Consider the following 25,508-nt stretch of genomic DNA (forward strand, 5'->3'; position numbering starts at 1 on the left):
GTGTAACTAACAGTAGCTAAACCTTACACATCTAAACTAGTATCAACTAGCTACAATGGTATTGTAATATTAGTTGCAATCAAAGGGACATTGCATGCAATTCTGTTTGTGTGTATGGTACCTTCAGACTGTCAAGGAGCACAGTGGAGGAGTCTTCCATGGGCGACTCCTGGGCCGCCCAGGAGCTGCTGGGGGCGTTTCCCTGGTGCCAGCTGTTCTCGGGGGCTCGGTGATCTGTAGAGGATGACACAGCAGGCAGGTAGTCCAAACCAAACCCACTCACAGCTCCTGGACAAAAACAGGTTTTCATTATATAAAACACCATGATTTAAGAATTACTTCAAAAAGTGTAGAAAAGTCTCATACGAAAGTGAAAATAAATCAATGCTAACATTAAATGACATTTAAATACTTCAGTGGGTGTAAGTGATTGAGGGGAGGGTCAAAAATATATATAAATAAAATAAATAAATAGGTTGACTAACCAGTCTTTTCCACCTTCCAGCGGTCGACCATCCTCCTGTCTCGGCTGTCGGGCGTTCCTATGGGGCCGAAGTTAGAGAAGGGGATGGAGCCGTGGTTGTGTGTGGGTGGGGAAGAGGGTAAACTGCTTGGGTTGGATGAGTGAGGGGACTGGCTTGCTGGTGTTGAGTGGTCTGTTATGGAAATGGAGAAATATCATTATGTAATTATATATAAATTATTATTAAATGCTTTTCAATATGATTATATTGAAATTGCAACCCTTTCAGATGCTAAGCGTGTGATTTAACATTAACAGGGGACTGTTGTGACGTATATGGAGGCAAGTACCTGAGCTGGCGGGAAGGGACGGGGACCATGGAGTTCCTTCAAACAGGGAGTACAGGGAAGGTTCCTGGTGCAGCATGGGAGCATCAGGCTTGGGGTTGGGAGACATGTTTTTCCCATACGCCTGACTGAAAATGCTGTTTTGATAGGATCTCTCCTAAACAAAAAAAACATACCAAGAAAACACAGCTTTCAGGCATATCAAATGTCAGTCACTCCCCTTTGGTTTACAACATTAAATGTGGCATTTCAAACTCAACAGGGATTTAAGAGCAAACATTACAGAAGCTCTGTGAGACTGCAGCAACAAGGGCTCACAGAGTAGCCTTAATCAAACCACTGCCTGTGAGATGCAGTCTACATTCTTTCCCGCACAAAGCAGTCAAACAAGTCTGGCGGCAGGCCTTTGAAGAGCAGAGATTCTCCCATGCATACTGACCTGAATTGGAAATCCAGATAAAGGCATGAGAGAAGACGACTGGCCCATCACCTCAGCACCACTCTCCATTCTGGACTGATTTGACAAATACAGGAGAAGATTGGGAAAATGTTATCAGATAGAATGTTGTGATTAGTAATCGCCTTCTGATAAATGTTATTTATTCCATCAGCATATTTCCTAGTCGACTCTGCAGGTGTTCGTATGTTTGCTATGAATACTGATAGGGATGGAATGTACGCAATATGTTGGATAATGTCTCATTTAATCCCAGTTACAGTATATGTTCAACAACGTATCTTATAGTGTACATTTTACAGGAGTCATGGAACACACAACATTTAGCCTCATCTACCAAAAGCACAATGACTGTTCTGACAAGTCAAACAAATATTGGGTCGACTTCTGTTAACATAGAATGAACAAAACCAACCAATTATATCAACACTAGCCTGGAAAACATATTTACATATACTGCCCTCTTATTCAAAGTATGAGCCTTACAGTATTTTAATGAGCCATATCTCCCCGCAACTCAATTATTCTACTCACATCACATACTTTGTGAAAGTGAATCAGGGCCTGCATTCATAAAGTGTCTCAGAGTAGGATGGCTGATCTAGGATCAGGTCCACCCGTCCATGTAATCTTACTCATAACTGATCAGCACACTTTCTGAATACGGTCCCTGATGTTTAACATGCTGGTTAAACCAAGAGGATTACGTTAAGCGAAGTAGACTACATACAAATAGGTTTCTTCCTGGAGCAGTGCTAAGAGGACTCGCCAAGGCCTGGTAGAAACCATGAGGCTTAGTAAAGACCAGCTCTTCCTCCTCAAAATTTGATAGACTTTTTAAAAGGTCTGGAGGCAGAAGAGGGGTGCTCTTGTTGTCCTAGTGAGAGAATGAAGCAAAAAGGAGGGGGAAAAAAAAGAAACAAAAAGGTAAGCCAGTAAGAAATAGGTTGGCAAAGGAATACTTTTTTCAAAGGAATACTTTTTTCAAAGATAAAGCTCATAAAAAGGTGGCAAAGAGGAGCCAGTAAAGGTAGTAAAAAGATATGCCTAGCTTTCCAAAGATAGACGACTTTAAACCAAGCCCTGTCCTCAAGCTAGGTTACCCAAAGAATGATTGTGCCATATAAGCCCATACATTCCAGTTTGAGTTGTTACAATCATAAATATTTGAAACTAATATAACAGTCTGGTGACTGATCATACAACCATATTATATCAACATTCAAATTCCTTCCTATACAAGTCAATCACCTTGAAAATGAGGAAATGAGGCCAAAACAGAAGGTGGGAGGAGCCTGCTCTAGTACCAAATCAATGTGATGGCAGAGCATTATGTAATGCATAACATGGCTCCCAATTGGCTACTCTATCAAACAGGTCTGCTCAGTCCAATAACAGATCGTATAATCCTACATAGTGGACCTCATCTATCATGGGGTCAGACGGGAATGGTAGAGTCTTAGACTTACAGCTGGACTTTCCAATGCCTACATACCGTTAGACTGACAGTATCTGCCACAAACCCCAGGACTTCAAACCAAACTATTATCCGTTTCTCTGAGGGAGGAAGCCATAGACCCAATGGACTCCCATCCAATAGGGTTGCTTACATTTAGAGTCAAGTTACCTACACAAACATTCCAATAACATGTGACAAAATACAATCCATATCCAAACATGCTAAAGAAGTGTTAGGAAGAACAAGATAGAGCCCTAACTCCCCATTCCCTAATTCACATTGCTAGGTCTAGGTGGTTGAGGACAGACAATATCAGCCTAGTATATAATCTATCTTGTGTCCTATATCTATGGTTGAGGAGTTCAACAACACTCACCTCAAAGGGAGGTCCTCTGGGTGCATTGTCCTGGTCTGGGTGGAAGACCCCTGGGGGTGGCCGCTTGCCCATCCTCTCCCCCACCATCTGTCTGTTATCCCCCATGCGGTAGGGAAGCTCCCAGTAAAAATCCTGCATTTTCACATCTGGGTACTTCATTTTCTTGTCCATGCTGTTCTGCTGCTGTGGCTGCATTGGCATCTGCCCAGCCGTTTGCACGGAGTGTTGCTCGAAGAGCTTCAGGGAGTCCTGGGGGGGCATGCCATAGTAGGGCTGCTTGACGGGCACCTGCATGGCCTGCATCTTCTGCATGGTGGGCTGCCCCTGGTGCTGGCCCCACATCTGGCCAGCCTGGTCAACCTGCATGTACTGTTGATTAGAAGGAAAACCGGACAACTCTATAATAGACAAGCTCGTGCATTTCTTTGAAGTGCATTTATAAATCACAACACTCTTTACAGTAGAACAATAGCACTCCTTTAAATATCAAATTTTCCTGAATGACGCTGTATCTTTCCAGTCCAGAACTATTGTGATCTATAATTTACCTGATGCATCCCTGGATGAGGTGGGCTTTTGCCCAGCTGTACTGGCTGCACTGGCTTAGTGGGCGACTGCTGCTGCTGCTGTTGGGCCAGAGCCTGAAACTGCACCGACTGCTGCATGGACTGCTGGGCCTGGGAGGGCTGCTGCTGGGGAGGACCCTGTTGGCCCTGGGTGGGCGCCTGGTTCATGGCCCCCGGCCCTGCTGGCCTCTGCTGGCTGTATGGAATGTGAGACGGCTTCCCGGCTTGGACCTGCACCTGCTGGGTCTCAAAAAAAAAAAAGTTGTCATTCATTTTTTTGTGTGATTGTTTTTTGGTTCCAAGCACTTCCATTTGCTTAGACAAGAGGATATAGGACCGGTTTCCCAGACAAATTCAGCCCACAGATTCTCCAATGAAAATGCTTTTGAGTCCAGGATTAGGATTAATCTGTGTCTGGGAAATCTTGCCCTTTACCTGCTGGGCGCCAGGCTGCTGAGGGTGGGAGGACGGCTGTAGGAATGGCCCAGAGACAGACATGCCTGTAGAGAAGGTGAAGCCGGGGTTCATGGAGAACGCCACGGGAGGAGGGATTACATAAGCCGGAGAAGGGAAACCTGAAAAGTTCAACATCAAGTTAGTTTAACCTGTTGTGGTATAGGGGGCAGTATTTTCACGGCCGGATAAAAAAACGTACCCGATTTTATCTGGTTACTACTCCTGCCCAGAAACTAGAATATGCATATAATTAGTAGATTTGGATAGAAAACACTAACGTTTCTAAAACTGTTTGGTGTCTGTGAGTATAACAGAACTCATATGGCAGGCCAAAACCTGAGAAGATTCCATACAGGAAGTGCCCTGTCTGACAATTTGTTGTCCTTCTGTTGCATCTATATCCAAAATACAGCATCTGTGCTGTAACGTGACACTTTCTAAGGCTTCCATTGGCTCTCTAAAGCCGCCAGAAAGTGGAATGGGGTGTCTGCTGTCTCTGGGCAAAGTACAACAGCTCTGTTTGTAAGTGGTCAGCCTGGGGACAGTGAGACTGAGATTCTCCATGTTTTTCTTTCTCTCTCTGAATGTTGCCCGGTTGGAATATTATCGCTATTTTACAAGAGAAAAGTAGCATAAAAATTGATTTTAAACAGCGTTTGACATGCTTCTAAGTACGGTAATGGAATATTTAGAAATGTTTTGTCACTAAATGCGCTCGCGCGTTACCCTTCGGATAGTGACCTGAACGCACGAACAAAACAGAGGTATTTGCACATAACTATGGATTATTTGGAACCAAAACATCATTTGATGTTGAAGTAGAAGTCCTGGGAGTGCATTCTGATGAAGAACAGCAAAGGTAATCAAATGTTTCTTATAGTAATTCTGAGTTTAGGTTGTCCCAAACTTGGTGGGTGTCAAATTAGCTAGCCGTGATGGCCGAGCTATGTACTCAGAATATTGCAAAATGTGCTTTCGCCGAAAAGCTATTTTAAAAATCGGACATAGCGATTGCATAAAAGAGTTCTGTATCTATAATTCTTAAAATAATTGTTATGTATTTTGTCAACGTTTATCGTGAGTAATTTAGTAAATTCACCGGACGTTTTCAGTGGGTATGCTAGTTCTGAACGTCACATGCTAATGCAAAAAGCTGGTTTTTGATATAAATATGAACTTGATTGAACAAAACATGCATGTATTGTATAACATAATGTCCTAGGAGTGTCATCTGATGAAGAGCAAAGGTTAGTGCTGCATTTAGCTGTGTTTTGGGTATTTGTGATGCATGCTAGTTGCTTGGAAATGGCTGTGTGGTTTTTTGTGTCTATGTACTCGCCTAACATAATCTAATATTTTGCTTTCGCTGTAAAGCCTTTTGGAAATCGGACAACGTGGTTCGATTCAGGAAAAGTGTATCTATAAAATGGTGTAAAATAGTTCTGTTTGAGAACTTTCAATTATGACATTTTGTGGTTTTAAATTTGGCGCTCTGATTTGTCACTGGCTGTTGAATAGTGGGGGACAATTTCATCCCACCTCCCCTAGAGAGGTTAATGAATTTACATGGCAGAATACAATTGAACTGCAAACAGTTTACACATAAAATAGAGAGGGTTATTCGCTACTCTTAGATCTAAAAATCTTTTAAGTGTAAAACTGTTCAACTTAGGTATGTGATCAATGTGAGAGGTGGTGCTGGTACCTGGTCGGCTGGGCAGGGGAGGGAAGGCTCCCGGGTGGTGGATGGGGATGAACTGGGAGGAGCAGGTAGTCTGGGTCTGAGTGACTGGAGTCTTCCTGGCCTCAGACACTGGTGTCCTCATCTCCGGCTGGGCTTTCACCTGCACCAAGACACACAAACTCTGGGTCAGTAGGTAGTAAAAACCCCAGTAAAAATGTCTGCATCCTAAATAGATCCCATAGGGCTCTGGTCAAAAGTAACGCGCTATATAGGGAATAGGGTGTCATTTGGGACGCAAACATACAATCACAGGATATATCCCACCTTTAGAAAAACAATGCATTCGTTTTACCTGTTTCCCTGCATCTGCAGCCTTCTCATGGCTGTTCTTCTTCACCTCACTCTTCCTCTTGCCATCCCTCTTCTGCTCTCCTTTTCCCAGCGCGCCGTTACCTTTGCCAAAGTCCCTCCGTTCCTTCCCTGTATCCTTATGGTGCTGGTTGCGGCTGGGCTCCCTGCTCTGTTCCTGGGGCTTGATGTTCTCCTTGAAAGTCACCACGGGTCTCTCGCCGATCTCCAACATACTGTTCTGGGTCTTGCCCATGGATAGGACTGACTTCAGACCCATGTTGCCCTCGTTGGGAGTCTGCTCTCCATTGGAGGACTCCTGGAGCACAGGGGCATCCTTCTCCTGGGGCTCCTCGATGGCCAGCTCCTCAATGTCAGTGATGAACAACAGCAGACTGTCGCTGAATTTGTACTGAATCAGCCTGGAATACACAGCCACAGGCATTGTCACATACTGTTGCATCTTGTAGGCTATTCGAGTAGGATGAAAACTACTGATATATTGGCGCATGTGGTAGTTTAGTTCATAATAGGTATTTTCACACGGCATTGTTCTTAGTTTTGGGCTATCTTAGCCCCAGGCTAAGACTGGCCCTGGGCTAGCTTATCCTGTGTTTACACAAGTATTTGTTAACTAGAGGTGGGGAGTCGACTCCAAAATAATTCCTTGCCCGTCGACTCCCATTTCTGGTTGTCAAGCGTCAATCCACTAGGAATCGACTCTTAAGATTCTGTATTTTTTTTCGATGGAGTAAACTAGTTGTCATAGTCTATTTCGAGAACAAACTCTCGCATCTTCCACAGCAAAGAAAGAGCGAGCGAGGGAGAGAGAGAAATGGGAGGGGCACAGCCAGGCCACCATGCAGACAGAACTGTGCATCGATAATCAAAACATTTAGGCAATGTCTCGTGAAAGTTAACTAAAGTAGGCTGAGCTATTCTACACGCAACAGACCGAACACACACTAGCGTTTTGCATAGCAAAGAGAAAGAGCAGGCGAGGGAGAGAGGATCGGGGCAGGCAGACAGACAAAACCGTGCATATATCTTGGTTATCTGCATCTCACAATGTCTTGCCTAGCAAAGCATTGTAAATATTAAAGTATACTAATTCCTTCACATCACCTATATTCAAACAAAATTGGCCTTTTATAGGCTAAGTTGCTGAGCAAATGGGGAAGATCATGCCAGTCCTCTAGAACGCAAATGTAGTCTTCCTAGTAGGACTCCGCAATTATTATATACTTTTTTATTTAACTAGGCAAGTCAGTTAAGAACAAATTCTTATTTTCAATGATGGCCAAGGAACAGTGGGTTAACTGCCTTGTTCAGGGGCATAACAACAGATTTTTTTACCTTGTCAGGTCAGGGATTCGATCTTGCAACCTTCCGGTTACTAGTCCAATGCGCTAACCACTAGACTACCTCCCAGCTACCTCCCGGCAATAATGAGGTGGTGAGTGCGCATCCGTTTTGGGAGTCGAGCAAGAGTTCACTCCGTCGACTAACCACAGGAGTCAGAATCGACTCCAAAAATCATGGAGTCGTGCACCACTATTATTAACCCTGGGCTAAGCTTTAGCCACGGGCAGAGGAGTCACACTTTTATTCTAATGCCATGGGCTTACGGACAAACACATGCAACCAATGTTAATAAAGGCATTAAACACATTACTTCCTCATTATTTTGCTTCACGCTCAGCATTTTATGATGGTCTGCCTGTCCAACCTCTGGAAATAATCTATCATTTTTCACATGCGATATCGCCCATGTACAGCGAATGCTGTGCACGGACGAGACATCAACTTTTCTCATCCAAATCAAATCATGCAACAATATTATCATCATGGATAACTATATCCAATTAAATGTCAATAGAAAAGTTATGAAAACGGAGTGTTTGCTTTGCTGCCCTTCCAGCTGTAGAGTTTGACTGCCTTCAGTTGACTAGCTAAGTGTAGTGGGGAGTTTCCCCAACACAAAAAAAATATATAGATATATAAAAATATATTAAAAAAATATACAGATTTTTTACCTTGTCAGCTCAGGGATTCGATCTTGCAACCTTCCGGTTACTAGTCCAATGCGCTAACCACTAGACTACCTCCCAGCTACCTCCCGGCAGGTTGCAAGATCGATATATATATCTCGACGCTTGACACACAGAACTGGGAGTCGATGGGTTGAACGTCGAAGAACGTTCAACCCATGTTCTTCGACGTTCAACCCATCGACTCCCAGTTCTGTGTGTCAAGCGTCGATTCTGCTAGGAATCGTCTCCTAAGATTCAGTAATTTTGCAACGGAGGAAACGATTTTCCATAGTCTGGTTGGAGATCCCTGTCCTAGGCAATAGATTGCAAAGCAAGGCATCCCCGCTAAACTTTTTGGAAATGGCCAGTTTATTTTCTCATTCATAAACATTCAAGTGCAAATATGATTCAGCAGGAAGGACGTCTACCATGGAGCCCTAAAATAATTATTAGGATCACACTTCATCAATTTAAATATTAATGGGGACACCTTTGGCAGCCAAGCCCAAGTTACCAGTGTAGCATATTATATAGTCTAGACATGATGTTGAAATATATTCACGGCTACAATAAAAGTCAATTAAATGTGAATAAATTAAGAATTACAAGGAGCAGTTTGGAAAAACTAATCCTGTGTGATTACTCCTCTGGAACAACACACGTTTGGATAATAATGACAAAATATCAGTTAAATATTCGAGTTCCTACACATCACCTGTATTCAAACAAAATGTTTTTTTTATAGGCTAAGTTGCTGAGCAATAGGGCAAGATCATGCTCATGTCAGTCCTCCTGAATGCAAATGTCTTCCTAGTAGGACTCTGAAATAACGAGGTGGTGTGTACGCAGCCGTTTCAGCGTGTTTTGGGAGTCGAACCACAGGAGGCGGAGTAGACTCCAAAAATCCTGCAGTTAGCCAGCCTGCATAGCAACCATTTGTTAGCCATAGTAACCAATGTTCTTTCAATTTTTTTTATTGACAGGTTTTTGTCCACGAGGATGAAATAGTATACATTTACTTAAAATACTGTGAGAACGCATCACAGGCATATGCAAATTGTGTGAAAGTGCAGCTTTTGTGATTGGACAGTGAAAATTCTATGCGTTGTTCTTGACCCTGTTTCACACTGGCTATTTTGGCACCATGTTTCTGGGGCTAGCCCCAAAACGTCAATGCTCACCCTGCTCCAGAGCAGGGCCAGCTAGCCCTGGGCTAAGGTCGGTGCTAGCTCATTTTAGAATGAGCAAGTGTGAACACTCGCTTGGCCTTGGAGCTAAAATCTTCCTTAGCCCCGGGCTAAGGCGCAGTGTGAAAATGCCTAATAAGTCAGTAGTGCGAAGGTAGAGAGAGACTGTTGCATCTTTGAAAAGCAGGCCATTTTTCAAAGACGGAAACTTTGATATTGGCGGTATGGATGTGGTAGTTCGTAATAAGTCTTTAAAACAGTAGTGGGTAGAGTGTTGAAGAATCACCCTGGTTGGTTGTCTGCCACCCATTTCCCCAGACTGATGAGCCTCTGGTGACGGGCACGGACTGGCAGACCCTCCTTGTCCACAGCAACGCCCTGGTGGCCTTTAGTGAAGTCAAGGATCCTGGGAAAGGGGTATACCAAAACAGACCATGGTTAATACAAGAGAACATGGAACATGCTATTCACACAACCACACAGTCTATATGGAAGACGGGCTGAGACAAAAGGGTAAGTAATGCGTGTACCGTAGAGCTGGCCGGAGAGCCAGAAACCCCTGCAGTTCAAACTCCTCTGGAAGTGGAATCACTGGAAAACAGATAAGGGACATTAGAGACAATCAACAAAATTAGAGCTCTAACCAAGAATGAGCAGAGTATCAAAGCAGAGATTTCAAATGGGCATTACTTGATGCACAGGAAACATCATCTTCCTTCGGTTGGAAACTGTTCAGAATGGACACCAGCCAAGGCCAAACACTGAGGTGAAATAAGAGCAAAATCTTAAGTAAAACACAGACAATACAAAAACACATTCAAAAGTATTCCTGCTATTGCTAAGATCTAAAAGAAAGGGTCCAAAAATGAGTAAACAATAAAATGACTCTACAACATCAGACAAGCAGAATGTACCAAACTAAAATATAACACCTGGAGGGCAAATGTTGACATAGAAAGTTAAAAACATACTACTGTCGTTTGTCCACAGCACTGTCCTGAAAAACAGTGGATCGCAGTTTGAGCCAGTCCAGAGACACCTTGATGGCCGGCAGTGGACATTCTCCCATGATCTCCTCTCCTCGGTTCTTATTTAGTAAAGCTTGGCTACACATGATACCCAGAAATGACACTGAAAGGAAGAGGGGAATAAAATACAAGTAAATCCAATTCTGCCATTCTAATTCAACAAAGTGTGGTGACATCTGATAGACTGAGGTTGAGAAAAGCGTATGAGACAATCTGATAGCTGGGCCTTGCAGTTAATACAATTACATCTAAGATGCATGTTATCAAATCCATTTTCAGTAGTTCCAGATTTTTAAATATAGAAAGTAACAAACTAAAAACTGCATAACCACGAACAGGCATGTCAACCACAAGGTGAATCGCCTCATGCATATTGAGAAACAATTGGAGTTGGGGACATACTGAAGAGGCCGAGAAGTTGGAACCAGCCGATTTGCTCGTCGGAGCTGAAGCTCTGGTCGTCTGCTTCGTTGCCAAAGTCCCTCAGATGGTGCAGCTCAAACAGGTTGATAATCGTGATGTGGACCAGCTGCTGGGAGCTGAAGGCTTTCTGCCGAATCAGCCTCTGCAAAAACAAAATTGATTAAAAAAAATAATCAATAAACAGTGTTTAAACTATTTTAATATATGGAATTGGGGTAGCTTCAGACACAGATTAAGCCAAGTCCTGGACTAAAAAGCTATTTCAGTAGAGATTCTCCATTGAGAAAGCTTTTCAGTCCAGGACAGACTAAATCTGTGTCTGGGAAACCAGCCCATAGCTTGTTTAGTGCAGTAATGCAAAGACGTCAGTAGGGAAGTACATATCCAAGATACCTGAAACTGCTCTTCCAGCTTCTCCCTAAGGTTGTTGAGCTTCTCCAAACTCTTGCTCAGGTAAACGTGACCGTGGAACTTGATGAAGGCCTTGATGAAATCTGACATACTCCACTTTGTTTTGACCTCATCTTGGCTGAAGATAACAGACTGGGATTAAGCATGTATACAACAAGTTCAACTCCTTTCTCAAGTCCACACACTATAAACTAGGGATGGACTTGAGTAATCGAGTATTCAAACGGACGTCAAAACTCGGTCTTTAACCAGAGAAAAAATAAATAAATACTGCAAAACTATTTGGTGGAATGTGCAGTGGCTGCCCGAATGTCTTGAAGACATGTTAATTTGCTTTGACATTAGTGTTACATTTGTGCATGTGCATTTGCGTGGCACAACAAAGAAACAAAGCATCACACCATTCTCGCTAAATTCCCTTTCATGACGCTCACTCAATTGCGTTCCGACCGCTCTCTCTACACATGCGTGCAAAGTCCACGCACAAACTCCCGTTAGTCCTACAGAAATAAATCGTCATACACAAGCTAGATCACTTGCCAAATGACAGTTTATCAGAAATTCTAAATGGACTTGTTGATTAAAGTAGGGAAATATGTTCCAACAACAAGATGCAGTTTTGGAATAATTGTTCCGTCTTTTCTGCCTAGGCTACTTTGCTAACTGGCAGTGCCACTTAGCCTAGGCTAACCAATTCTATAACCCCCCTAAACATACAGGTTCCACACTGAAAATATGCAAAAACAGTTTGATAAAGAGTGTATTTTCAAGTATTAAGGCTAGGCCTACTCACCAAACTGATGTCATGGCCATAATTTAATCACTATGCAGTGTTCAACGTGGAATTGTTAATCCATTTGGAAAATTCCAAACAGGCAGAATAAACTAAATCTACATAATCGAAAATACCAATTTTGGTTTGTAACCTGAAGAAAAAAAGAAAAGGTATATGAACTGTTAAGAACTGTTCCAGACACGAGATGAGCATCACTACGCACTGACAACTTTTTTCACTTGGAAAAATATTCTGTTCTATTTTATTCTGTTATATTACATCATGTATTTTTACTATAACATAGGTGTGTCTTGACTGTGATAAGGGCTCGGGAAATAAGAGCGTCTTGTCTGCTAAATTAACACAACAAGGTTATGCCATTACAAAACCATCAGCTTCTACATGCAAGCACCACTGCCGAGGTTAATGCCTTTTTGAAGATTGTGTTCCATGATATTTATTGAAAACAACTGGTTATATTATTAATCTTGAAAGGATATGTTTTGCATGTCACAAATCACATCTTCAAGATATGCAACTTCATGTAACTTTCCAAATACAGGAAGTTGCATATCTTGAAAACGTGATTTGTGACATGCAAAACATTTGACTATATCAACAATGGACTAATAAAACAAATACCAAATATTGTTTGTGGGTGGAGTTTCTTTAAAATGGCAATAGTTTTTTATTAAATATGGCAATTTAGCTATTAGGATTTTTTTTCTGTAATGGTTATGATAAATTAGGCATTGTTGCACACTTTTGGAATATAGACAACTGCACCAAATATTTTCCAGTGTATTCTAAAAATAGACTTATTTTCATTCGAGTGCTCAGAAAAACATTCTGTGAATACTCAGTCAAAAATGTCCAAATTCCCATCCCTAATGTAAACCAGCTGGCTGATAAACACCTGTAAGGACATCAAACTGTTCATTAGTCCCTTCCCAAATGATCGTTGATAAAGGTGGGAAAATAGATACAGCTAAGCATAACACTTTTTGAAAAGAGTGGTTGAAATGAGGCTACAATAAAAACACTCAATGATACATTTTTTTACATTTTTTACCTTTCAATAGCTTTAGTGAGAGCTTTCTGCAGGTTGGTGGAGGCTGCAGGGAAAGGGAACTTGACGGCGATGCTCCTGCAGTAGTAGAATATCGTTGTGAGGTGGTCCCCTTTAGAGGAGGCCAGGATGGCCAGCTGATTGTAAGGCTGACCTGTTGGAGGAGATAGACATTGGGACATCAGTGAAATTAACAGGTTAAAAGATTTCATATGCTGAAATTATTTTATTTTTCAGGTGAAATTTTGGAAGCTGCAAAAAGGTACATTGATGCTTTGTGTACCAGTAAACAAATACTGTACATTAAAACGTTTGTAAGTACTTACCATTTGAGGGGACAAGTTGAGCTGCATGTCTGTAATAGGACTCTGCCTGGCTGGTTTGGTTGCGATATCGTGCTTGAAGGGGGGGGAGAAGATAAGCAAAACTGCTCAAAGCACTGATTGGGAGCCTGATAAATATTGACCTCTAAATGATCTGCCCAGTAAAATTATTTTGTAGTGATAGTGTTAAAACTCACCAATGTCGCCAAGGTGGACGAGACAATGCTGGCAGATATAAGAGCAAGAGCTAGGTTGGGGTTTTACAATGGTGCTGGGGTTGGTCTGTTTATTGCTGATAATTCCCAGATGAGATGATTTCACACGACACGGCAAATCCACATTGAACACGGTACACAGCTCCTGTAGTAACTGTTAGAGGAAAGGGTCAAGTTACTAAGAGTTAACGAGTTTTGCTTCTGTCATTTCGACATTTGAGAAATTAAAAAATGTCAAGCACCATGTGTCCTGATTAACATACTTATGTCAATATGATGAACTGCTTACTTTATAAATTCTAGACAGTTGAAGTTGGAAGTTTACATACACCTTAGCCAAATACATTTAAACTCAGTTCTTCACAATTCCTGACATTTAATCCTAGTAAATATTCCCTGTCTTAGGTCAGTTAGGATCACCACTTTATTTTAAGAATGTGAAATGTCAGAATAATAGTAGAGAATTATTTATTTCAGCTTTTATTTATTTCGGATGGGGCCACAGTGTCACCTGACCCCTCCTGTCTCAGCCTCCAGTATTTAATGTGTCGGGGGGCTAGGGTCAGTCTGTCACATCTGGAGTATTTCTCTTGTCTTTTCCGGTGTCCTGTGTGAATTTAAATATGCTCTCTCTAATTCTCTCTTTCTCTCGGAGGACCTGAGCCCTAGGACCATGCCTCAGGACTACCTGGCTTGATGACTCCTTGCTGTCCCCAGTTCACCTGGCCGTGCTGTTCAACTGTTCTGCCTGCAGCTATGGAACCCTGACCTGTTCACCGGACGTGCTACCTGTCCCAGACCTGCTGTTTCAACTCTCTAGAGACAACAGGAGCGGTAGAGATACTCTCAAAGATCAGCTATGAAAAAGCCAACTGACACTCGTGTTACTGACTTGTTGCATCCTCGACAACTACTATGATTATTATTATTTGACCATGCTGGTCAAATATGAACATTTGAACATCTAGGCCATGTGCTGTTATAATCTCCACCCGGCACAGCCAGAAGAGGACTGGCCACCCCTCATAGCCTGGCTCCTCTAGGTTTCTTCCTAGGTTTTGGCCTTTCTAGGGAGTTTTTCCTAGCCACCGTGCTTCTACACCTGCATTGCTTGCTGTTTGGGGTTTTAGGCTGGGTTTCTGTACAGCACTTTGAGATATCAGCTGATGTAAGAAGGGCTATATAAATAAATTTGATTTAATTTCATCACATTCCCAGTGGGTGAGAAGTTTACATGCACTCAATTAGTATTTGGTAGCATTGGCTTTAAATTGTTTAACTTGGGTCAAACATTTTGGGTAGCCTTCCACAAGTTTCCCACAATAAGTTAGGACATTTTGGCTCATTCCTCCTGACAGAGCTGGTGTAACTGAGTCAGGTTTGTAGGCCTCCTTGCTCACACACGCTTTTTCAGTTCTGCCCACAACTTTTCTATGGGATTGAGGTCAGGGCTTTGTGATGGCCACTCCAATACCTTCTTGAATTTGTTGTCCTTGAGCCATTTTGCCACAACTTTGGAAGTATGCTTGGGGTCAATGTCCATTTGGAAGACCCATTTGCAACCAAGCTTTAACTTCCTGACTGATGTCTTGAGATGTTGCTTCAATATATCCACATAAATGTTCTTTCATGATGCCATCTATTTTGTGAAGTGCACCAGTCCCTCCTGCAGCAAAGCACTCCCACAACATGATGCTGCCACCCCCCGTGCTTCACGGTTGGGATGGTGTTCTTCGGCTTGCAAGCCTCCCCCTTTTTCCTCCAAAACATAACAATGGTCATTATGGGCAAACAGTTGTATTTTTGTTTCATCAGACCAGAGGTCGACTGATTAATCGGAATAGCAGATTAATTAGGGCCGATTTCAAGTTTTCATATCAATCGGAAATCGGTATTTTTGGACGCCGAGTTTTTTTTTTTTACACCTTTATTTAACTAGGCAAGTCAGTTAAGAACACATTCTTATTTTCAATGACAGCCTAGGAACGGTGGGTTAACTGCCTTGTTCAGGGGCAGAACGACAGATTTTTACCTTGTCAGTTCGGGGATTCAATCTTGCAACCTTACGGTTAACTACTCCAACCACCTGCTTTACACTGCACTCCACGAGGAGCCTGCCTGTTACGCAAATGCAGGTAAGTTAAGTTGCTAGCTAGCATTAAACTTATCTTATAAAAAACAATCAATCATAATCACTAGTTAAACTAGTAATATCATCACCCATGTGTAGATATCTAGCCTGTCCGGCGTTGCATATAATCGCTTAGGCACACGTTGCTCCAACGTGTAGCTAACCATAAACATCAATGCCTTTCTTAAAATCGATACACAAGTATAGACTTATATTGACTGCTAACAGGAATTTTTTTAACTATGGAAAATGTGTCACTTCTCTTGCAACAGAGTAAGGGTATATGCAGCAGTTTGGGCCGCCTGGCTCGTTGCGAACTGTGAAGACTATTTCTTCCTAACAAAGACAGCCGACTTCGCCAAACAGGGGATGATTTAACAAAAGCGCATTTGCGAAAAAAGCACCATCGTTGCACGACTGTACCTAACCATAAACATCAATACCTTTCTTAAAATCAATACACAGAAGTATATATTTTTAAACCTGCATATTTAGCTAAAAGAAATCCAGGTTAGCAGGCAATATTAACCAGGTGAAATTGTGTCATTTTGCGTCCATTGCACGCAGAGTCAGGGTATATGCAACAGTTTGGGCCGCCTGGCTCGTTGCGAACTAATTTGCCAGAATTTTATGTAATTATGACATAACATTGAAGGTTGTGCAATGTAACAGGAATATTTAGACTTAGGGATGCCACCCGTTAGATAAAATAAGGGACGGTTCCGTATTTCACTGAAAGGAAAAACGTTTTGTTTGAGATGTTTCCGGATTCGATCATATTAATGACCTAAGGCTCGTATTTCTGTGTGTTATTATGTTACAATTAAGTCTATGATTTGATAGAGCAGTCTGAGTGAGCGATGGTAGGCACCAGCATGCTCGTAAGCATTCATTCAAACAGCACTTTCGTGCGTTTTGCAAGCAGCTCTTCGCTGTGCTTCAAGCATTGCGCTGTTTATGACTTCAAGCCTATCAACTCCCAAGACTAGGCTGGTGTAACCGATGTGAAACGGCTAGCTAGTTAGCGGGTGCGAGCTAATAGAGTTTCAAACGTCACTCGCTCTGAGACTTGGAGTAGTTGTTCCCCTTGCTCTGCATGGGTAACGCTGCTTCGAGGGTGGCTGTTGTCGATGTGTTCCTGGTTTGAGCGAGGAGAGGGACGGAAGCTATACTGTTACACTGGCAATACTAAAGTGCCTATAAGAACATCCAATAGTCAAAGGTATATTAAATACAAATCGTATAGAGAGAAATAGTGCTATAATAACTACAACCTAAAACTTCTTACCTGGTAATATTGAAGACTCATGTTAAGAGGAACCACCAGCTTTCATATGTTCTCATGTTCTGAGCAAGGAACTTAAACGTTAGCTTTCTTACATGGCACTTTTACTTTCTTCAACACTTTGTTTTTGCATTATTTAAACCAAATTGAACATGTTTCATTATTTATTTGAGGCTAAATTGATTTTATTGATGTATTATATTAAGTTAAAATATGTGTTCATTCAGTATTGTTGTAATTGTCATTATTACAACAACAACAAAAAAAGCTGATTAAAATCGGTATCGGTGTTGAAAATTCATAAATCGGTCGACCTCAAGACCAGAGGACATTTCTCCATGTGCAGTTGCAAACAGTAGTCTGGCTTTTTACAGCGGTTTTGGAGCAGTGGCTTCTTCCTGGCTGAGGAGCCTTTCAGGTTATGACGATACAGGACTCGTTTTACTGTGGATACAGATACTGTCGTACCTGTTTCCTCCAACTTCTTCACAAGGTCCTTTGCTGTTGTTCTGGGATTGATTTGCACTTTTCGAACCAAAGTACGTTCATCTCTAGGAGAGAACGCGGCTCCTTCCTGAGCGGTATGACAGCTGCATGGCCACATGGTGTTAATACTTGCGTACTATTGTTTGTACAGATGAACGTGGTACCTTCAGGGGTTTGGAAATTGCTCCCAAGGATGAAGCAGACTTGTGGAGACCTAAAATTTTTTCTGAGGTCTTGGCTGATTTATTTTGATTTTCCCATGATGTCAAGCAAAGAGGAACTGAGTTTGAAGGTAGGCCTTGAAATACATCCACAGGTACACTTCCTATTGACTTAAATGGATGTCAATTAGCCTATAAGAAGCTTCTAAAGCCATGACATCATTTTCTGGAATTTTCCAAGCTGTTTAAAAGCACAGTCAACTTAGTGTATGTAAACTTCTGACCCACTGGAATTGTGATACAGTGAATTAGAAGTGAAATTCTGTCTAAACAGTTGTTGGGAAAATTACTTAGGACATCTACTTTGTGTCATGCACAAACGATAGCTTTGGCAAGTCGGTTAACAAGAGATTTGTGGTGTGGTTAAAAAACAAGTTTTAAATGACTCCAACCTAAGTGTATGTAAACTTCTGACTTCAACTGTATATCTGCAGAGCTGGCAAATAAGGGTGGGCCAAAACCTAAGATTATTCAAAAACGTTAGCATACATTCTAGATGCAACTTACTTGTGTGTAAAATCCACTAGCTGCCTCAAGAAACAAGGACAGATTGGCCTGCACCTCACTTCTGTTGGGGTTGGCTCTGTTCTTGGCTTGACTCTGTAGTGTTGTTATTTGATTCTTAAAAGCATGGTTCCAGCTGAAAAAAAAGAGGTGAGAAAATGAAAGTATACTTTCTTGTTTCAGAGTTTAACTAAACAGCTGATGATAATAATAATATAATTCCAACAGTACAATAGTTATATTGTGCTTGAGAGCAAATTGACTTACTACACAGTTATTACCAGAGGTGGGACCAAGTCACTACTCTTCGAGTCACAAGCAAGTCTTAAGTCACAAGGTCCAAGTCTCAAGTAGAACGGGTCAAGTCTCGAGTCAAGTCCATGTCGTGCATTCTAAGAGCAAGTCAAGTCACACGTTTTTTCAAGTCCTGTCAATAAAACTAATCTTTGTCTACTGAGGCTACCAGACAGCCCTTTTCATTGTCTACAAAATATTTTGATTACGTAATAATTCATTTTACCAACAAATTCCAAATGGTTAAGTACATAAGCAATTTCAAAACAAAAGACCAGTAAGCCTATGCTAGTAGTAATTGTTGCTCCATGAGCCATTGCTGGAGAGCCTGCAAAGTAAACAGTTAACATTCTTGATTAGCAAACCATTTTTGGAGCTGCATATTTGTGGTAATCCTCTCTCCCTACAATCTCATAATACCACTACATCCGATGCTATAGCTGTACAGCAATCCAGTTGATAGCTCAGTGATCCTCAAACTTTGACACCTCCACCAGGTAGCCCCTAATCATCATCAATATCTTAATTTCTCCAGAATGTAACATATTCATCACATAATATTGAAGGCAGTCCAATGTTACAACTATCTTCAGACATAGCCAGTAGCCACCAGACTATATGAAAATGATCAATGAAACTGGCAGATAGCTTAGCGTCACTGTTCTGGCAAATAAGTGTCCGTAGTAGATTGCTTATCTTTTACATAATGTTTATATGGATAATATTATCACACTGATGAATGGTCATTGGTCAACAATCAAGACTTACAATTTTTGGTTCTGAAGATTTTGTTTTTTTTAACAATTTGTGCAATACCGTAGGCCTATGCTAGAAACCTGAAAAAACAAAGGTATAAATAAAAAAAATGGTATGTACAGTGCATTTCGCAAAGTACTCAGACCCCTTAACTTTTTCCAAAGTTATGTTACAGCCCTCTTCTAAAATGGATTAGATTTTTCCCCTTATCAATCTACACACAATACCCCATAATGACAAAGCAAAAACAATTAATTTTTGGAAATGTATAAATACAGAAATATCACATTAACATAAGTATTCAGACCCTTTACTCAGTACTTCGTTGAAGCACCTTTGGCAGCGATTACAGCCGGGTCTTCTTGGGTATGACGCTACAAGCTTGGCACACCTGTATTTGGGGAGTTTCTCCCATTCTTCTCCGCAGATCCTCTCAAGCTCTGTCAGGTTGAATGGGGAGCGTTGCTGCACAGATATTTTTCAGGTCTCTCCAGAGATGTTCGATCGGGTTCCAGTCCGCGCTCTGGCTGGGCCACTCAAGGACATTCAGAGACTTGTCCCGAAGCCACTCCTGCATTGTCTTGGCTGTGTGCTTAGGGTCATAGTCCTGTTGGAAGTTGAACCGTCACCCCCAGTCTGAGGTCCTGAGCGCTCTGGAGCAGGTTTTCATCAAGGATCTCTCTGTACTATGCTGCATTCATCTTTCCCTCGATCCTGATGCTGCCACCACGCTTCACCGTAGGGATGGTGCCAGGTTTCCTCCAGAGGTGACGCTTGGCCTACTGCAGCTCTGATTGGTTATGGCGCACCGGTCTGTGTAGAGTACGGGCCCCGAGTCATACCTGTCAAATCAATAGAATCCTTCTCCGATGTGTTCTGTCTACAACAGAAATCTCTTGCATAGTTACATTTTGCATACTAAGTATTTCATAGTTTGTTTTGTTTCTTTATGTTGCATTGAATGTGGCTAATATTGCATTGATCCGATCACAATAACAACAGTAAATGGAAACATTGACAGTGTTAACTGTCGTGCTTCTCTGCGGGGGCTGATATTTCTTCTGCACAGCAGCCCCAGGTGAGCAGCGCGCAGTTTAGAGGGAACAATGGTCTCAAGTCAATGTTGTGTACCAAGTTATTTTATAGAGTAGTCTCAAGTCAACAAATTTGTGACTCAAGTCCAAGTCAAGTGACTTGAGTCCACACTTCTGGTTATTACTAATCTACTTTCTTTACAGTTGTGTTGCAATCTTACAAATGTAAAATCCAGTTAAGGTCATTCAACCACTTTTTTTAAAATTTAATTAGGCAAGTCAGGAACAACAAATTCTTATTTACAATGACGGCCTACCCCAGCCAAACCCGGACAATGCCCTATGGGACTCCCAATCACGGCCGGATGTGATAGAGCCTGGAATGTGATAACTACAACTAGAGTGATAACTATTGGACTAAAGAGTAGGTTGATGTAAGGTCAAATGACTGAATGAAACAGGAATACATAACATAATTCTGTGACCTTCAGATGAATTTCAGAAAGACAGCAAAACATTTCCCCATTATAAAATTAGGACCATCTTATTGTTACGAAGTGAGGCTAAGATCCCTAGACCTAGCAAGTGTAACAATATTAGTAGGCTGCCTAATAGGTTTAATTACATAACCAACTTAATGTAGACTGGGACTTACAGATCTTGCTCCACTTTCTTGTCCAAAGCATACTCCAGGTCAGTCACCAGCATCTTCTGGTACAAGTCCTGAAGAGCCTGCCTTGAAGTCCAGACCTCTGCTGCGCCAAGCTTAGAATCTAGGGGAAAGGATGACATTATGGGCACTCCTCTCACTTATATTTTATACACTTCTGTTGGATTAAATAACATTTTATTCATCACGTTCTTCATAAACAGGTGTGGACTAGTAGTGATATGCTTAATTACACGTCCTTCCCAACAATGCAGAGAAATAAAATAGAAAAGTAAAACACGTAACAATAGATACTCAATGAATAACGCTAACTTGGCTATATACAAGGGGTACCAGTAACAATAATATGTGCAGGGGTACAAAGTAATTGAGGTAGACAGTATGTACACATAAATAGGAATAAAGTGAGACAGTAAACAGTAGCAGCGCATGTGATGATTCCAAAAACAAAGTTAGCGCAAAAAGGGTCAATGCAGATAGTTAACTAGTTAACTAAATAACTACCCCGATGAACTAAACTCAGCAACAAAAAAAAAGAAACGTCCTCACAGTCAACTGCGTTTATTTTCAGCAAACATAGCATGTGTAAATATTTGTATGAATATAAGATTCAACAACAGACAAACTGAACAAGTTCCACAGACACATGACTAACAGAAATGGATTAAATGTGTCCCTGAACAAAGGGGGGGGGGGTCCAAAAACCAAAGTCAGTCAGTATCTGGTGTGGTCACCAGCTGCATTAAGTACTGCAGTGCATCTCCTCCTCATGGACTGCACCAGATTTGCTAGTTCTGGCTGTGAGATGTTACCCCACTCTTCCACCAAGGCACCTGCAAGTTCCCAGACATTTCTGGGGGGGGAGAAATGGCCAACCGGTCCCAGACCGCTCTTCGCTGGCCATGGCAGAACACATTTCTGTCTTGCAGGAAATCACTCACAGAACGAGCAGTAAGCCTGGTGGCATTGTCATGCTGGAGGGTCATGTCAGGATGAGTCTGCAGGAAGGGTACCACATGAGGGAGGAGGATGTCTTCCCTGTAACACACAGCGTTGAGATTGCCTGCAATGACAAGCTCAGTCCAATGATGCTGTGACACACCACCCCAGACCATGACACCACCCCAGACCATGACGGACCTGCCAAATCGATCCCGCTCCAGAGTACAGGCTTCGGTGTAACGCTCATTCCTTCGACATAAACGCTAATCCGACCATCACCCCTGGTGAGACACAACCGCGACTCGTTAGTGAAGAGCACTTTTTGCCAGTCCTGTCTGGTCCAGCAACGGTGGGTTTGTGCCTTACAACAAGCCCTCAGTCCAGCCTATTGTGGACAGTCTGAGCACTGATGGAGGGATTGTGCGTCCCTGGTGTAACTCGGGCAGTTGTTGTTGCCATCCTGTACCGCAGGTGTGATGTTCGGATGTACCGATCCTGTGCAGGTGTTGTTACACATGGTCTGCCACTGCGAGGACGATCTGCTGTCTGTCCTGTCTCCCTGTAGCGCTGTCTTACACGTCTCACAGTACAGACATTGCAATTTATTGCCCTGGCCACATCTGCAGTCCTCAGGCCTCCTTGCAGCATGCCTAAGGCACATTCACACAGATGAGCAGGGACCCTGGGCATCTTTCTTTTGGTGTTTTTCAGAGGCAGTAGAAAGGCCTCTTTAGTGTCCTAAGCATTCATAACTGATGTTAATTGCCTACCGACTGTAAGCTGTCCACAGGTGCATGTTCATTAATTGTTTATGGTTCACTTAACAAGCATGAGAAACAATGTTTAAACCCTTTACAATGAAGATCTGTGAAGTTAATTGGATTTTTACAAAGTATCTTAGAAAGACAGGGTCCTGAGAAAGGGCTGTTTCTTTTGCTGAGTTTATTTAGCAGTCTTATGGACGCAGTCGCCTGACTTTGTGATAAAGGAAAAATCTGAGGCCTGCACTAGAGCCTAACCTGCTAATGTAGAAAATACACTGTAGGCTACAGTCAGAGACAGCATAACGATTTTGACCATGGGTGCAGTTTTATTTTTTCCTAATTTAGATACTGCTTATAATTTCTGACATTTTGGTAAGCCGTTAGTCAACTTGTCTATAATTAGATACATGCAGCTTCTCTTCGGTCATATGTTGCTCGAGATTTCGAAAACGACATAAACCCTTGCTAACTTGAAACTCAAATCAATAGAATTAATGCAGTTAACATCTGTAAAGTTCTCCCCATCAGCTCTGCTTCTTCGCGGAGTAAAGATATTTAGGGACCGGGGACAAAATGCAATAACAAAAAATTAAAATTCTGTGCAAAAATCAGTTTGACCTTTTGTAAGGAAATAGAAAGCAGTGAAAATGAGATGTTTCTGATAAGATTTCAGTTTGGCTTGGATGCATATTTCATCTGATTGCAAAACACTATCAGCTTTTGATGCAGATAAAGACAGTATCTAATTGCATTCTCTCAAGATTCTGAAAGAAATCATATTTCTCCACAAGTCAAAAATTGTGCCTACATACAGTATGATTTATAATTTTACTGAAATGCTTAACTCTGCAGGAGTTATAGACCTTCAGTTTCCAAATAACCATCTGAACAGTAGGCAAAAGTTCCCTTGACGTGCCATATGTCGATTTGAAGTCCTTGTTTTGTGACTGTCGAATTCGTATAGCGCCTCACAACCATCACACATAACCGGCACTGCTATCATCCTCTTTTACCACTTCACCAAATCTATACCAAACATTACTTTTCTGGCCCCCTTTTCCATTTCACAGCTTTTCTCTTATTAAATTAAACTTAACACCAGAGACATTTCCTTTTTGCATCCAGGGCTGGAGTGTTACCAATGCAGTAAACGATCTGATAAGAGTAACCACTAGAGTACAATGGAAATCCTAACAATATTGTATTTTCTTGTGCGGAAATAAATATAAACCTACCAATAACTTTGTATGGTGATTTGGAACCAAACATTGTAGGCCTACAGTGTGATACGAGACCCTTTCAATGATGATTTTGGACAATTTCAACTGAGATCGAGTGTGCATGTTCACCGTAGAAGACATCACTGTAGTCTTCTTGGGAGACCTAAGCAAACAGTCACACTCGGTGTGCAACAGCTGGCCAACGCAGAGCTCATATCGTACCTACTCTAATATGTAAATCAGGAGATGATGACCCACTGGCATGGTGGAGAGGGAATGAGGGTTGCATTCTGCTCTAGGCCAACGTCAAATACCTCTGCATCTGTGCAAAAAGTGTTCCGTGTGAACGTGTCTTCAGTAGGCCTACAGCAGGCAATATTGTTACTCCACTCCGGAGTCTATTAAAGCCAGAAAAGTTGAACATGCTTGTGTTCCTTGCCAGAAACCTTTAGGTTGGTTAATATATAATGAAAAGTGAGTGCTACGGGACAATAGTCAGACAGGTTACTGAACTGAATTAGACAGGTTTACTGAACATTCTTTGGCACAGGCAGTATGGTGATCAGCTTGAAACAGGTATTACAGACTGGGTCAGGAAGAGGTGTCCATGAAGAAACTTGCCAGCTGGTCAGCGCATTCTCCAAGTATGTGTCCTGGTAATCCTTCTGGCGCTGCGGCCTTGTGAATGCTAACCTGTTTAAAAAGGTCTTACTCACATCAGCTACGAAGAGCGTGATCCCACTCGTCCGTAACAGCTGGTGCACTCAGGCACGGTGTAGTGTTGTTTGCCTTGAAGCGTGCATAGAAGGCATTTAGCTTGTCTGGCAGAGCCGCGTCACTGGGCAGCTAGCGGCTCCCATGACTTTTCCCATGATAGTTTGCAAGCCCTGCAACATTTGACGAGTGCCAGAGCTGGTGTAGTAGGATTCAATCTTAGTCCTGTATTGACGCTTTGCCTGTTTGAGGGGACATAGTGGGCTTTCTAATACGTGTCCGGGTTAGAGGCACGCTCCTTGAAAGCGGCAGCTGTAGCCTTTAGCTCAGTGCGGATGTTGCCTGTAATCCATGGCTTCTGGTTGGGGTATGCATGTACGGTCAGTGTGGGGGTGACTTATTGCACTTAATGAAAATGGTGACGGATGGGGTAAACTCCGATGCCATCAGATGAGTTCCAATTGATTGTGCCTGAATTACAGCACTGTCTAAAAAAAGATTTACAATGAGTGACTGTCTAGCACCCGTTCTCCCCCTCTCCTCCCTGCTGCAGTGACCATCACAGAACATCAATAGTTTTTATTGCGCTGTCCGTGTTGCTAATGATGGCACATAATTAAAGCCATCTGTTACCGAAATCCCTAATTTGTTAAGGAATGACATTCCCTATTCCATCAACCCTTGCGCTCTTTACACGACACGTCGCATGCACGTGACCAATAGGGCCTGACCTATAGCATATCATAATCACATCAATAAATAGGTTATAACAAAGTCCAAACATGTGAAAGCAAAATGGATGCAGAGGACGTAACAAATAAACTCAAAACGGGGGAATGTTTACTGGTTGCTCAGGAGGTAAAGGCG

At 42.1% G+C, this 25,508-nt stretch overlaps 1 protein-coding gene across 4 annotated transcripts in view; it reads right to left on the reverse strand.

The window, feature by feature from the left end:
• The window catches only part of LOC106569064 (protein SMG7), a 31,897-nt gene that overhangs the window by 2,868 nt on the left and 3,521 nt on the right, over window positions 1–25,508 (reverse strand). For 2 of the 4 annotated variants that reach the window (XM_014140006.2, XM_014140005.2), the window contains exons 3-23: window positions 20,987–21,104; window positions 18,251–18,383; window positions 13,603–13,774; window positions 13,409–13,480; window positions 13,086–13,236; window positions 11,221–11,356; window positions 10,807–10,969; window positions 10,348–10,507; window positions 10,067–10,137; window positions 9,907–9,967; window positions 9,663–9,782; window positions 6,161–6,578; window positions 5,830–5,968; window positions 4,104–4,243; window positions 3,651–3,914; window positions 3,103–3,471; window positions 1,998–2,144; window positions 1,250–1,324; window positions 814–967; window positions 486–656; window positions 122–288 (exon numbers count right to left, since the gene is read on the reverse strand). In XM_014140006.2, coding sequence (XP_013995481.1) covers window positions 122–288; window positions 486–656; window positions 814–967; window positions 1,250–1,324; window positions 1,998–2,144; window positions 3,103–3,471; window positions 3,651–3,914; window positions 4,104–4,243; window positions 5,830–5,968; window positions 6,161–6,578; window positions 9,663–9,782; window positions 9,907–9,967; window positions 10,067–10,137; window positions 10,348–10,507; window positions 10,807–10,969; window positions 11,221–11,356; window positions 13,086–13,236; window positions 13,409–13,480; window positions 13,603–13,774; window positions 18,251–18,383; window positions 20,987–21,104 — 3,401 coding nt within the window. The remainder of the gene's footprint in view (window positions 1–121; window positions 289–485; window positions 657–813; window positions 968–1,249; window positions 1,325–1,997; window positions 2,145–3,102; window positions 3,472–3,650; window positions 3,915–4,103; window positions 4,244–5,829; window positions 5,969–6,160; window positions 6,579–9,662; window positions 9,783–9,906; window positions 9,968–10,066; window positions 10,138–10,347; window positions 10,508–10,806; window positions 10,970–11,220; window positions 11,357–13,085; window positions 13,237–13,408; window positions 13,481–13,602; window positions 13,775–18,250; window positions 18,384–20,986; window positions 21,105–25,508) is intronic. The other 2 variants (XM_014140007.2, XM_014140008.2) reach the window with 2 other exon arrangements.

This window comes from Salmo salar, chromosome ssa14 (genome assembly GCF_905237065.1).
Source record: "Salmo salar chromosome ssa14, Ssal_v3.1, whole genome shotgun sequence".
NCBI lineage: Eukaryota > Metazoa > Chordata > Actinopteri > Salmoniformes > Salmonidae > Salmo > Salmo salar.